This window comes from Salvelinus namaycush, chromosome 14 (assembly GCF_016432855.1).
Source record: "Salvelinus namaycush isolate Seneca chromosome 14, SaNama_1.0, whole genome shotgun sequence".
In the NCBI taxonomy this organism is placed as follows: domain Eukaryota; kingdom Metazoa; phylum Chordata; class Actinopteri; order Salmoniformes; family Salmonidae; genus Salvelinus; species Salvelinus namaycush.
This window is the reverse complement of record NC_052320.1, coordinates 23602802-23617977: the sequence shown is the minus strand read 5'-3', so window position 1 is coordinate 23617977 and position 15176 is coordinate 23602802. Positions and strand designations below refer to the sequence as shown.

At 42.2% G+C, this 15176-nt stretch overlaps 1 protein-coding gene across 1 annotated transcript; it reads left to right on the top strand.

Annotated features, from left to right (window-relative positions):
- The first annotated feature begins 1614 nt into the window (after positions 1-1614).
- On the top strand, positions 1615-14783 carry vwa1 (von Willebrand factor A domain containing 1). Its single transcript, XM_039008224.1, has 6 exons — positions 1615-2017; positions 6233-6790; positions 7715-8047; positions 8256-8531; positions 8788-9069; positions 13809-14783. Exons 1-6 carry the CDS (start codon positions 1933-1935, stop codon positions 13835-13837), a joined length of 1563 nt encoding a protein of 520 aa, XP_038864152.1. The 5' UTR covers positions 1615-1932; the 3' UTR covers positions 13838-14783.
- Positions 14784-15176: the final 393 nt, after the last annotated feature.

The following is a 15176-nucleotide window of genomic DNA, read 5'->3' as shown; positions in this document are numbered from 1 at the left end:
GAAGGGGTTGCATGTAAGGGCAAGTTCAGTGTGTGGGAAACACGATTCAAAACAGCCACTCAATACTGTAGGTCAAACACAACATACTATTCTGTTAGGAAATGGTCAACTACTTATCTTTCATAGAACAGCGCCTATCTTTCACAGGTTTGTATAGACTCAGTGTTTAGTTACTAGGTGTGTGATGGGGTGTTCTGTTACAATGGAACAGTAGAAATAAGCTTAGGTCATGTGATGTGTCACCAAGGTCTCCAGATATCAGACCTTTGTCCCTTCTCTTAATTCCCACTTTCGTCTTCTACCCTATCCCCACTCCTCATCACCTCTCTCTCTCTCTCTGTCTTTCTCTCATAAGCATGCTGCTTTTCACTCTCAAACAGACACCATCTCAATATCACATTCTCCAAATCTCCTGAGGCACTATAGGCTGATGCAATTCAATCAAAATAATATTTACCATGGAATCTATTTTGCCAACTTGAGCAGTTCATGCTGAAGTCCAAGAGCTTGACCCCATAATTGTGTCCCTCTGTCAGTAAACAGATTACCAGTCATCTGACAGTTTGTCAGCATACTGTAATTCTATATTCATAAAAAATGCTTTACATGTTCTTATAGTCTCACATTTAACTAAACATGCACATAGCCCACTGGGCAAAAACTGGTTGATTCAACGTTGTTTCCACGTCACTTCAACAAAATGCAATGTGATGTGATGACGTTAAATCGACAAAGAAAATTGATTGGATTTGCAAAAAGTCATCAACGTAAGAGAATTTCATATTTTTTTCTTCCCAACTTTTAACCAAAATCCAATGACATGTAGAAATGTTGATTTCATGTTGAATTCATGTTAGTTGATAACTCAGCGAAATGTACATAAAAAGTAGACGTTGAACTGATGATGTCTGTTCCCAGTGGAAGGCCAACAAATGAAATAGACAATAGCCTACATGTAGGCCTATCCAGGGGTGGACTGGGACCAGAAAACATCCCTGGCATTTCTAATACACTGGACCATTTCTTTTCCCTTTGAGGCCCCCACACCAGCTAATTTTTCTCCTTGAGGCCCCCCGCACCGGCCCATTTTATTCCTTGAGGCCCCCATTATTCACCAGATCATTATTATTTTGCACAAAAAAAACAAGTTAGACAGGCCCACGGGTCTAAAAATGGACCAGCCCATCTGGCATTTGCCCGAAATACCACAAAACCATTCCACCCCTGGACCTATGATCTTGAAAAGGCACTCTCATTCCAAGGATTTTAGTGCTGAAAGTCAGTGGCCCTCAGATAAGGCTCCATAATTAACTGCATTTCTTAGTTTTAATTGTCTAAATAATAATACATCTCCATTAGTTAATTTCAAAGCTGAAAGTTAAAATTCTTCCTTATATTGTTTTACATTTTAAAGACTCTCTTCGCTTTTTGCACGATTGTCTAGTTTGCCATAAAATGTAAAGATATGAGAAAATGGGCACCTTTCCAGAGCAATGACGTTTGGCCAGAGCTCTTGAGCCTATTGCTATTCGAAGTGTCTTGAAAGACCGTTAAGAAATAAGGGAGTGAACACTGGAGGGGAGGGGGGGAGTCAGAGCGAAGAATCGACTAGAATGCTCGCGCTTTTTACCTTGCGCGCGCTAACTCACGGAGGCTACCCGAGCAACTAACAGACAACATTTGATCTGTGGGAAATATTACAAGAATGTAATGTTCCAGAAAAGCGGAAACAAAACGGGAAAGTCTCGGTGAAAGTGAGAATTGGGGATATGAAGTTTCAAGCCGCAATTTATAGCCTAAGTACCCTGAATGGAAGGATCATTACCATTTCAGTTGGAGCGACGGTTCAGGAAATGAACACATTTTTGGAGGAAACTCTATTGATATCATCATAATTCTTTCTACCGAAATTGATCACAATAAACACTTGAGATGGAGAGTCGGATTTTGTTTACTTGCATACTGGTTGGAATGTTCCTGCGGAAATCATGTGGTCAAAACTCAGCAACTGAAGAAGGTGAGCATTGCAGGTGGTGGCCGATGGTCTAGTGGTGGGGTGACTGAGAGACTAGGGAGGAGAAGTCAGAGTATCTCCAACTGGTGTTATTATATTAAAGGCACAATACTTGTATCATCTGTCATATAATTTCTACACTGAGTATACAAAGCATTAAGAACACCTGCTCTTTCCATGACATAGACTGACCAGGTGAATCCAGGTGAAAGCTATGATCCCTCATTCATGTCACTTGTTAAATCCACTTCAGTCAGTGTAGATGAAGGGGAGGAGACAGGTTAAGGAAGGATTTTTAAGCCTTTGAGACATGTGTGCCATTCAGATGGTGAGTGGGAAAGACAAAATATTTAAGTGCCGTTTTGTTTTTCACGCTCAACAGTTTCCAGTGTGTATCAAGAATGGTCCACCACCCGAAGGACATCCAGCTAACTTGACACAACTGTGGGAAGCATTGAAGTCAACATGGGTCATCATCCCTGTAGAATGCTTTTGAAACCTTGTAGAGTCCATGCCCTGATGAATTGAGGCTGTTCTAAGGGCAAATATAAGGAAGGCATTACTAATGTTTGGTATACTCAGTGTATGTTGATATCTGTTCCTGACTTTAACACTATGTGAAATTGATGTGCTTATTATTCCATGCGATGTAAATTAAAACAAATGATTGATTATAACACCATTACTAATTACTGAATGCTTGTTACAACCATGCATGTGGTAGTTAGAGCTCATAACATATACTGTAATGGTGAAAACTAAACTTGCTGGTGAGTCAGTTCCATCTGTCAGTGGTCTGTCTTTATGACTCAGTGTAAGTGTACAGTGTACAGACTTCTCACACAGACTTCCATTTATAGAGAATAGACAGGCTTTGACTAACATAGCTTAATTACTTTCTATGCGTCTCACTCAAACATAGAAATCAGTGGCGGTCAGTGCCGTTTATGATGAGGGAGGACAGCATGTTGGAAGACTGTCATTCATATTCCATTCAACCCAGTTCAATGTAACATCGATAGGTTTAGGCAACTACATGATACTCCAATTTTCCCTATATCTATCATGAGGTTGCTACAACCTAGCCTATGAATAAAAGTTTACAACGTAGGTGCACACAGGTTGAGAGAAAAACAGACAGTGACGCATGGCCAGACAGTGACACATTCAATACTGCCTTAAGCTAGATACAGGCAAGAGTGTTTATCTAGGGCGTAATCATTAGTCCAACAGTTGCAAATGAGAGTTTCTTTTAGACAAATTCAGGTATTTTTTTATCTCCGTTTCATTTGCATCCGTTTAAGAAAAGTTTTTCAACAGAATCGGCAGAATGAATACACCCCTGATCACTTTCATAGTAGCCACATTGTATTCATTCTAGCCTCTATGCACTCTCCTCCTCCCTTTGTTTGTGGACTTCAATGAACAATACATCAGCTGTATGTGACCAGGTGAAAAAAACTTTCCAAGCCAAACCATGTCATAACCGCAACACACAGCCTACATAATTGTCTCCATATTAGCTAAAGTAACGTCCTAGTCAACATAGCTAATATAACTAATGTGTTAGTAAACCCGCTACAATCATGCAGTAATGCTACAGTGTATAGTTAGTAAGCAGTTAGACCGGCAGGCCCCGGTGACAATACATTAATAAAACGAAAAGCTTACCTTGACTTGGAAGACTTTCAGTGTTGTGTTGGATAGTCATAGCCAGCTAGCTAACATAGCATCCCACTGTTTGAGGTGTTTGAGTAACTAAACTAGCCAGCTGCATTTGCTAGCTAAGTAAGTTAAACTGAAAATGAAAAAAAATTGGTTTCTCTCTCTCGCTTCTCCTTAATTTTTGAAGAAATTAATTTGTTGAAAACTGTTAAACTATAATCTTTCTCTCTCTTTGAGTCAACTACTCACCATATTTTATGCACTACAGTGCTAGCTAGCTGTAGCTTATGCTTTCAGTACTAGATTAATTCTCTGATCCTTTGATTGGGTGGACAACATGTCAGTTCATGCTGTAAGAGCTCTGATAGGTTGGAGGATGTCCTCCGGTGTCATAATTACTGTGTAAGTTTATGGAAGGGGGTGAGAACCAAGAGCCTTCAAGGTTTTATATTGAAGTTAATGTACCGAGAGGAGAATGGAAGCTAGCTGTTCTCCGGCTACACCATGGTGCTGCCCTACAGAGTGCTGTTGAGGCTACTGTGTTTTAATCAATTATTTGGTAATGTGAATATATTTAGTATAGTTTTATCTAAAAAGGATAACTTTTTCAATGTTTTATCATTTTTATTTTTATGAAATTCACTGAGGAGGATGGTCCTCCCCTTCCTCCTCTGAGGAGCCTCCACTAATAGAAATGCTTTTAATACTAAAGACCGGCAGAGAATCACAGATGATCCAGGTTTGATCCCCTGTGATGATGTATTTTGATCCTACTTATAGCCTACTGATGGTGATATAACCACATAATGTTTTAGAACCAAGAAGAGCTGTGGAGGAGGCCTTTTCTAACACATCTGAGCTATGTGTATGTGTGCGCGCACATGCATGCATGCATACGTGTGTGTGTGTGTGTGTGTGTGTGTGTGTGTGTGTGTGTGTGTGTGTGTGTGTGTGCATGCATTTGTGAAGCAGGTCTAAAGAGTTATTGTCAGTTACTCCCATGCCCATGAAGACTCTGTGGTTTCATAATTTACATTCAGTGTGTAACCACTAATATACAGTATTAGTCAAGCTTGTTCAGGGTGTACTGTAAACCTAACACCGCAATAAAGCTAATACTAATGTACAAGACAGTTCAGACCCAAACAGTTGGTTTACAGTAAACATAGAGACCAGAGAGACACAGACAGAACTACAGTTTACTGGGGCTTAACATTAGAGGCCATATGTGCAGTGTAACTGCAGCCCCTCCCTCTTAGGGAGCTGGAGTACAAAGTCCAGATGTGCGTGCGTGTGTGTGTGCATGTTTGAGTGTACACTCGTCTTTCAACACTACACTCTTATCAGTACAGCGACCACACATCGAGTGTCAAATTGAAGCTGGAAAATTAACATGGCACATCTCTCTCTCTCGCTCTCTCTCTCTCGCTCTCTCTCTCTGTATATGGGTATACGTCTACTACCGCACATTCCTCTTCTTCTCACAAATGGAACTGCCAATACACACCTCCCCCTTAACATTTCTCTCTCTCTATTCCCACCTACCCTCCTCCTTATACCACCAATATAAGGAGTTCCTACAGTTCTCCCCCTCACCCCTTCTTACTCACTCTCTCACTTTAATGAGAAGCACTGCTCCGTGCTACTGTTATGAAATATGGAACATTTGTAAAATGTTGCCTAGTCTAAATGTTATGACAGTATTTTCATCCATCCCTCATCTGGCCACCCCTCCTCTGATCTATCTCACTTTTTCATCCCTTATTTTAGGTTGGCCTGTTTGTTTTGATCTGGTCTTATCGCTGTAATTACTTGTTTTCCACTCATTTCCTTTCTTCGGACAGTTCACACCTCTCCACACATTTTTTCTCTTTTCATTTTGTTTCAGTTTCTCCCGCTTTCAGACTTATGGCATTTTCTATAAAGGTTTTAATGACTGTGGGACAGTGTTGTTCCAAGGAGGTGGATGGTGAGGGGGAGATTCTTTGTGTGTGTGTGTGAGTGAGTGTGTGCACACTCACATACTGAACAGAAGGAGGACCACTGGAAAAAGTTAAGGGAGGGAGAAGGAATCAGAGAGAGAGTGAGAAAAGAGAGAAAGTTGAAAATAGCAGTGGGTTTTCCCACAGATGCTCCACACAGTCTCAGTGAGTTCTGGGATTGTACTTATCCCAGTAAATGTTTGGCTGGCTATCATTGATAATTAGTTTGCTTCTCTACGGTAAGTTTGTGGGTAAACGAATAACTATACCACATTGTTTCCCTGTTTCCCACATACACTACAATTAGTGTATCTCACACATCTATTATAAGCACTATGCTTATAGAAAGTTCCCCATCGTGAAGACCCACAGTGGTGTAAATATTGCTTAACTCTGGGAGTATTTAATTCTCAACAGTATGCTGTGACTTATTAATTTTCACATAATATTAGCATTATATTCTATAGCCTATAGATAGGGTATATAGAATATAGATTCATATCTCTGTAAAAATCTAGTGGATGTTTGTCCACCACCTGTAACGCTCTCCTTTCCTTTTCTCTCCTCTCAGTGTTGAACTGCTGTGAGGGCGACATCCTCTTCCTATTGGACTCCTCGGGCAGCGTCTCATCCTATGAGTACTCCCGCATGCTGGGCTTCCTGTCCGAGCTCCTCCTCCCCTTCTCATTGGGCGAGGACCAGGTGAGGGTGGGGCTACTGCAGGTGGGCACCCAACCCCGCCTCGAGTTTGGCTTTGATGCCCACAATACCCAATCTGGCCTCCAGGAGGCACTGGGGAACACCAAGGCTCTGAGGGGCGACACCAATACAGAGGAGGCCCTCAGGATGGCCAAGGACTGGGTGCTGAAGCCTGGAGGGGCCGGGGGGGCCAGGACAGAGCTACCCAGGGTTCTAGTGTGGCTGACGGACGGGGTGAAGCCGGGTGATGTGATTGGACCAATGGAGGAGCTGAGAGAGGAGGGCGTGGCCGTTCTGGTGATCTCCACGGGCCACGGGAACTACCAGGTGCTGCGGCAGGTGGTCACCCCACCTGTGGAGTCACACCTGTACTTTGTGGACATCGACGATATGAGTATCATCACCGAGGACCTGAGGGATGCCATTATTGGTGAGTGTGTGTGGCATTCTGTGTGTCCAATTTGATTCCTCAATTGACAGCAATTGACATGGACCTGACACGTTCTTTTGAGCTCTACTCTAGACTTTGCTGCTGTACAAATGCATGTCTCCATTCTACTCCTTTATCACATACCCACTCCTAGAGACTGTGAGACATAGAGGGAATGCAGTGACAGTGTATGTTAGACTGTAATGAGAGAGGGGGGGCTATTAATAAAGAAATGATCCTACCGTGCCCCTCTATGGTGCCAGAGATATATAGAGGGTATTTCTCTGGTCAGATAGAGTAGCAGTCATTTGGACACAATCACTTCCAGTAAACATATGTAGCTCTAAGACAGGATGCATACTGTAGTGATGGGCAGACGCATAGTGTAAATACAGGTTCTTTACGACACAGAAGGAGAAATCCATGGTCCCTCTAGCGAGTGCCTGAAGTTCCTATCCTCTGACACTGAAACCTTTCTTGGGTTTGCTATTTGTTACAGAAGTATCTTCAGAACTGGGTTGTCTATTTCGAGAGGTTTTATGGCATGCAATGTGAATGCATTGGGGAACCCACAGTCTGTGTGTCTGTCTGAGCTTCTCTCTTTCATCCTTTTCCTCCCTCTCTTTTTTGCCATCTTGTTCTGGTTATCCAAGGATGAATGCTCACCAGTGAGAGAAAGGAATCCGCACACTGTGATAATATGGTCGTAAAGGTGTTTAGGCAAGAGGAGGCTGGTGAAGGGAGGATGGCTCAAGTAATAGCTGGAATGGAATGAATGGAACGGTATACCGCCATCGTCCCAATATACCGTTCCATTCATTCAATTTCAGCCATTACAATGAGCATGTCCTTCAATTTAAAGTGGAGTTTTATATTTCACCAGTGTTTCAGTCCTTCGGTCTCGTTCTGTCTCTCCTCTAACAGAGATCCTCTGGGCTGAACGGCTCCAGGTGCGAGATGTGTCCACAGACAGCGCTGTGCTGCAGTGGCGACCGGTTTTGGCCGGTTTGACCGGCTATTATGACATCCGGTTTGGACCGGCTCCCAGTGGGGGAGTGGTTGGAGGAGGAGCAGGGGGGCCTGGTACCAGCCCCAGTACCAGCGGTGGCCAGTACCAGAGACTCACCCGGCCAGGGGACTCTAGCACGGCCAGGCTGACGGGACTAAAGCCAGACACCACCTACACAGCCACACTGACTCCTGAGTCCAACCTGCAGGTGCTCAACCCCCTCTCCGTCACCTTCACCACTAAGCCAGGTAAGAGGTGGCATGTTTACATTTGACATTTACAACATTTACATTGTTAATTGTAACAATGTTGGGATGTGGTGTCTTTGGGGTGTCCAGCATGGGCACCCTGTATACCGAATATTCTTTAGTCACTTTCGACAAAAGCACCTGGTAAATCACCAGATTATATATATTTTAATATTATATTATTACATATAACTTATCGTCTCCTCAGAGGTGTTGAGCCCAGCCGTGGTGACGGTGTCTGACTCAGAGGCCAACAGTGTGAGGGTGAGCTGGGGTCCTCTGCAGCCAGAGTCTGTCCAGAGCTTCCAGGTGGAGTACTCAGCACTCCCGGGGGGGAAGCTTCACATGACTACTGTGGGCCGGGAGCAGAACTCCACCATGCTGACCAACCTCCAGCCAGACACCCAGTACCTGGTCACCGTGAGCGCCCGTCACTCCTATGGCCAGGAGAGGGCCATGTCTGTCAAAGTGTGCACTGAGGAGGGTAAGGAGCATATAGCATTATGGATATGTTCTTAGGCACAGATGCGGTATGGGATTAGCCTCAAAGTTTTTAAACTGAAGCAATAAAATGGGAAAATGCTAAATGTACTATTACCCTTCACATACCACTGTATAGATGCAGCACGTAGGCCTTTTTCTCTCTCAATTTAATTTCAATTGCTTTATTGGCATGACGTAACAATGTAAATATTGCTAAAGTGTACTTTGGAAAATGAATCCCCTCCCTCCCTTCTCAGTGAGGCCGGATCTTGCAGACCTGCGGCTGACCACGGTGGGCAGTGACTCTGTGCAGGTGGACTGGAAAGCCAGCATGGACGGCCTCAGGGGCTACTGGCTCACCTGGGAGGGACAGGACGGCCACGGCTCTACCACAGCCCAGCGCTCCTCCTTCTACCTGCCCCCCAACTTACTGTCCACACGTCTGACACACCTGCCCCCCGCCACCAGAGTGTGTGTGTCGCCTGTATACCGGACGACACGCGGGAAGGGCCTCTGCTGCACGGCCCAGTTTTATTCAGGTGAGAGAATGGGCTGCCGCCATTTTGAATGAGGATATGAACCCTTCAGCACTGTTGGTTGGGGTCAGTTAATTTCAGTTGTGTTGAGTTGGTCAATTGGAGCAAACATGGATATTTTAAAGGCATGTTCAATTGGATCCTAGAATTGGTGCTTTTGAATGCATCCAAGCCAACTCTTTGTTTGGATAAGGATGAGATTTGAATTACATTTTGAATCTGAAAAGGTTGTCATAATGATGAGACCAAGGCATAGCGTGAGTAGAGTTCCACATAATTTTTATAAACTGAAACTCACCTAACAAAACAACAAACGAAACGCTACTGATGTGCACTAAGGCAACTATACATAGACAAGATCCCACAACACAAATGAGGAAAATGGCTACCTAAATATGATACCCAATCAGAGACAACGATAAACAGCTGTCTCTGATTGGGAACCATATCAGGCCAACATAGCCATACAAAAACCCCTAGACATACAAAAACCCTAGACATACAAAAACTAGAGTACCCACCCTAGTCACACCCTGACCTAACCAAAATATATAGAGGTAGAGGTAGTCTTTTTATTGCCCATATTACAACATTGATTCACTGGTAGCATGTCGCCAGGACTCCTGAGAATTGTTTTAACAACTCCAAAATAGTTCCTGCTAGACAGGATGTTTCTATAAAGAAATGTATGAGCCTAATAGTAAAGACATGTAATTTAACTGTCAAAATACATTTTGATGACCTTTTAATTTGGCATGAACTTTACCAGTCATGATGTTTTCATCTTATTGTCAAACAAATTAATTCAAAAAGTATGGTACAGGCATATGTTCGTCCAGTCCTCTAAAATAAATTCAGCAACCAAACAGTGCACTGTGCACTCCGCCATTTGATGAATGGAAAGAGACATCTGTTAGAAAGTTGGTTGCAATTTCAGTTTAATCCACCAGAAAAGACAGAACAAATAATACAACAACTATTGTGATTAAACGCCAATATACTAACTCATTGATTAAAAAACCCCATTAAAAACAAAAAAAAGAGGTATAATCTTAGTAAATGATATCATAAATATGACTGGTGGAGTTATGTCACACATGCAGCTAACAAAAATATATGGAATTGTCTGCTCTACACAAAATTACAATCAACTAATTGCAGCATTAACGCAAAAACGGAAGAGGCAAGTGGAATGGGGAAAAAGTTTGGAACTTGTTTGGTCAGCCCTGCGTTAAAGACCAACATTGGTTAAAGAAAATTGTGATAAATAAAAAAGTATACCACTTTTATTTAAGGACCAAACAATTGACAGCTGTGTCATATAGATTGCAAAATAGTTGAAGTGATTTTCGATGTACCGATTCCATGGCACATTTTATGAACTGATACGCAAAATGACACCGGTTTCAAAACTTTTTCAATTTAAATTATACAAAATTCTTGCAACCAATAGAATGTTATATATGGGGATACAACCATCCCAGCTCTGCAGATTTTTATGCGAAGAGACAATCAATACATCATTTGTTTTGGTACTGTCCATATGTAGCTTGTTTTTGATCGCAGGTCCAGGAATGGCCGAAGAATTGCAACATTTACCTGGAGCTAACTCTGCAGATAGCACTACTGGGTGATTTGAAAAGTCATAGTCAATCGATCAATAATGTAATAATACTTTTAGCAAAAATGTTTTGTTAATTTACAATCTGTAGAAACTATGAGAATAGAAGCGATCAGAACTTTTCTTTATTTTTCAAGTAACAGACACATCTCAACATCAACTGTTCAGAGGAGACTTTGTGAATCAGGCCTTCATGGTCAAATTGTTGCAAAGAAACCACTACTAAAGGACACTAATGAGAAGAAGATATGTGAGATTTTTGGTTCCAACCGCCGTGTCTTTGCGAGCGCAGAGTAGGTGAACGGATGATCTCCACATGTGTAGTTCCAACCGTGAAGCATGGAGGAGGTGATGGTGTGGGGGTGCTTTGTTGGTGACACTGTCAGTGATTTATTTACAATTCAAGGCACACTTAACCAGCATGGCTACCACAGCATTCTGAAGCGGCACGCCATCCCATCTGGTTTGCACTTAGTGGGACTATCATTTGTTTTTCATCAGGACAATGACCCAACACACCTCCAGGCTGTGTAAGGGCTATTTGACCAAGAAGGAGAGTGATGAAGTGCTGCATCAGATGACCTGGCCTCCACAATCACCCAACCTCAACCCAATTGAGATGGTTTGGGATGAGTTGGACCGCAGAGTGAAGGAAAAGCAGCCGACAAGTGCTTAGCATATGTGGGAACTCCTTCAAGATAGTTGGAAAAGTATTCCAGGTGAAGCTGGTTGAGAGAATGTCAATAATGTACAAAGCTGTCATCAAGGCAAAGGGTGGCTTCTTTGAAGAATCTGAAATATTAAATATATTTTGATTTGTTTAACACTTTTTGGGTTACTACATGATTCCATGTGTTATTTTATAGTTTTGATTTCTTCACTATTATTCTACAATGTAGAAAATAGTAAAAATAAATAAAAACCCTTGAATGAGTAGGTGTGTCCAAACTTTTGACTGGTACTGTATATATACAGTGCCTTCGGAAAGTATTCAGATCCCTTTACTTTTTCCAAATGTTGTTACGTTACAGCCTTATTCTGAAATTGATTAAATAAAAACCTTATTTATGTAAGTATTCAAACCCTTTGCTATGAGATTCGAAGTTGAGCTCAGGTGCATCCTGTTTCCATTGATCATCCTTGATGTTTCTACAACTTGATTGGAGACCTCCTGTGGTAAATTCAATTGATTGGACATGATTTATAAAGGCACACAACTGTCTATTAAAAGGTCCCACAGTTGACAGTGCATGTCACAGCAAAAACCAAGCCATGAGATCAAAGGAATTGTCCGTAGAGCTCCGAGACAGGATTGTGTCAAGTCACAGAATGGAAGAAGTTTGGAACCACCAAGACTCTTCCTAGAGCTGGCTGCCAGGCCAAACTGAGCATTCGGGGGAGAAGGGCTTTGGTCAGGGAGGTGACCAAGGACCCGATGGTCACTCTGAGAGAGCTCTAGAGTTCCTCTGTGCAGATTGGAGAACCTTCCAGAAGGACAACCATCTCTGCAGCACTCCACCAATCAGGCCTTTATGGTAGTGGCCAGACGGAAGCCACTCCTCAGTAAAAGGCACATGACAGCCCACTTGGAGTTTGCCAAAAGGCAACTAAAGGACTCTCAGGCCATGAGAAAGAAGATTCTCTGGTCCGATGAAATCAAGATTGAACTCTTTGGCTTGAATGCCAAGCGTCACGTCTGGAGGAGACCTGGCACCACCCCAACGTGAAGCATGGTGGTGGAGGCATCATCATCATGCTGTGGGGATGTTTTTCAGCGGCAGGGACTGGGAGACTAGTCAGGATCGAGGCAAAGATAAACGGAGCAAAGTACAGAGAGATCCTTCATGAAAACCTGCTCCAGAGCACTCAGGACCTCAGACTGGGGCGAAGGTTCACCTTCCAACAGGACAACGACCCTAAGCACACAGCCAAGACAACGCAGGAGTGGCTTCGTGACAAGTCTCTGAATGTCCTTGAGTGGCCCAGCCAGAGCCCGAACTTGAACCCGATCGAACATCTCTGGAGAAACCTGAAAATAGCTGTGCATCAACACTCCCCATCCAACCTTACAGAGCTTGAGAGGATCTGCAGAGAAAATGAGAGAAACTCCCCAAATACAGGTGTGCCAAGCTTGTGGCGTGATACCGAAGAAGACTGGAGGCTGTAGTCGCTGCCAAAGGTGCTTCAACAAAGTACTGAGTAAAGGGTCTGAATACTTATGTAAATGTGATATTTCCGTTTTTGTATTATTTATAAAATTGCAAACATTTCTAAAAGCCTGTTTTTGCTTTGTAATTAAGGCGAGATTGTGTGTTGATTGATGAGGGGGGGGGGGAAATGATGTAATCCATTTTAGAATAAGGCTGTAACGTAACAAAATGTGGAAAAAGTCAAGGGGTCTGAATACTTTCCGAAGCCACAGTATATATATATTTACAAAAAATATATGGGGGATTGGAAATGATGCAGACAATTATATTGATGGAAGCTACAATATATCTGCAATATTAAAGCTGATCTGCCCCCTAAACAAAACAAAAATACAAAAAGAGACGTGTTACAAAACACCAAAAAGTCTAATTACATTCGGCGTCTTGCTGAAGAAAGGACCTTTTTTGTAGAAAGAAAAGTTGGGACACCTGAAAAGGGGCTGAGATACGGGACTGTCCCGGGATAACAAATGCAGCCACATGGGAATTTATTTTTTAAACCATGACACAGAGGTAGGGGTGTGTGTTTAATTTGGAATAAGCTTTCATTTTAATATTTACCACTGTAGCAGTACAAATTGCATTTGAAACAAATAGGAGAATGGTTAAATAAGTATTATTTAGAGACCCCCCCCCCCCCCTCCAAGTTTGACATTGTTGCATCTAGTTCATGTCTCATTCTGGGGGTCTAAGACCCCAACTGGGCCCTCCGTAATTAGCACTCTGCCACTAGATTCTGTCTGACCCCAAAGTAACCACACCAAAAAGTAGTTGTGGTTATGGCTACTGGGGTTTCTATGGCAACTAACTAACAGTGTTCATTACAGTTTGACATGGAATGCCTCTTGGCTTGCTACTGGGAAGGTCTGATGTAAGGTTTTAATGTGCGTCTGTTTCCTTCTGCCTTTCAGATGCATCGGCTTGGGGCCACAGATCATAACATTGCTGAGTTTAACAGGCACTGTACTATGGCAAGGATGGAGGGAGGAAGGAGAAGAACAGATAGAAGAACAATACATCTGAACTTGCATCCCTCTCTCAGTTCATTCTATCCTCTCTGGACATCATCCACAATACACGAGGCCTTTGGCTTACAAAGCACTTGTGTTTAATAGATACTGATACAATACATATAGGCTTACTGTACTATAAAACTGTTGCTCTATTAGTCAGCACCCTAACTGAACTGTGGGTTGCAATCTTCTGCAATGCAGACATCTTGATTTTCACATATTGCCTAAAACCTGTAATCACACTTAAAACATTTGTTTGTTTGACTGTTTGTTTTTGATATGATCTTAAGATAGAGGTTGGCCAAGCATAGCAGTCTAGATCAAGCTAATTCTGGTTTGCGGTATCATACAAGATGTAGTTTTAATCAAAAAGATTAACGTACAGTAACACATTTTTCGAGCAACTATGCAATATACTTTCAATGTTTCCCAAGGCACCCACCCCTAATATTTTGTAACATTGAATACATGTGTGCGCAAACTCAGCTTAGACTTTAATTGAAGGGCAAGTGAACACAGAACCCTTAATAACAGAGAGGAACTCCTTTGAACTAATTACAAATCCCAAACAGATTCTCTATGTGGCTACACTGATAAAACTACAGACAGATGTTCTACTAGTGAGATGTTGCAGATGTGTTTTTGATAAAGAATGGTCACACTGATATTTTCCAGGATTGTTTTGACTCATCATCACCAACACTTATACATGGAGGTATTGGCAAACTGTTACATTGGATGATGCTGTATTCAGTCATACAGGTTGGCCATTGAACCAGGGGGCATACAGTGGGTATCATAAGTATTCATACCCCTTGACTTTTTCCACATTTTGTTGTGTTACAAAGTGGGATTAAAATGGATTTAATTGTCTTTTTTTGTCAACAATCTACACAAAATAATATGTTATGTCATAGTGGAAGAAAAATTCTAACATTTGTAAGAAATAGAGTAATATATCTTGATTAGATAAATATTCAACCCCCTGAGTCAGTACATGTTAGAAGCACCTTTGGCAGCAATTACAACTGTGAGTCTTTCTGGGTAAATCTCTAAGAACTTTGCATACCTGGATTGTACAATATTTGCACAGTATTCTTCAATTTGCAAGTCTTGCCATAGATTTTCAAGCCGATTTAAGTCAAAACTGGAGCTAGGCCACACAGTAACATTCAATGTAATATTGGTAAGCAACTCCAGTGTATATTTTGGCCTTGTGTTTTAGGTTTTTGTCCTGTGAAATTTGAATTTGTCTCCCAGTGTCTG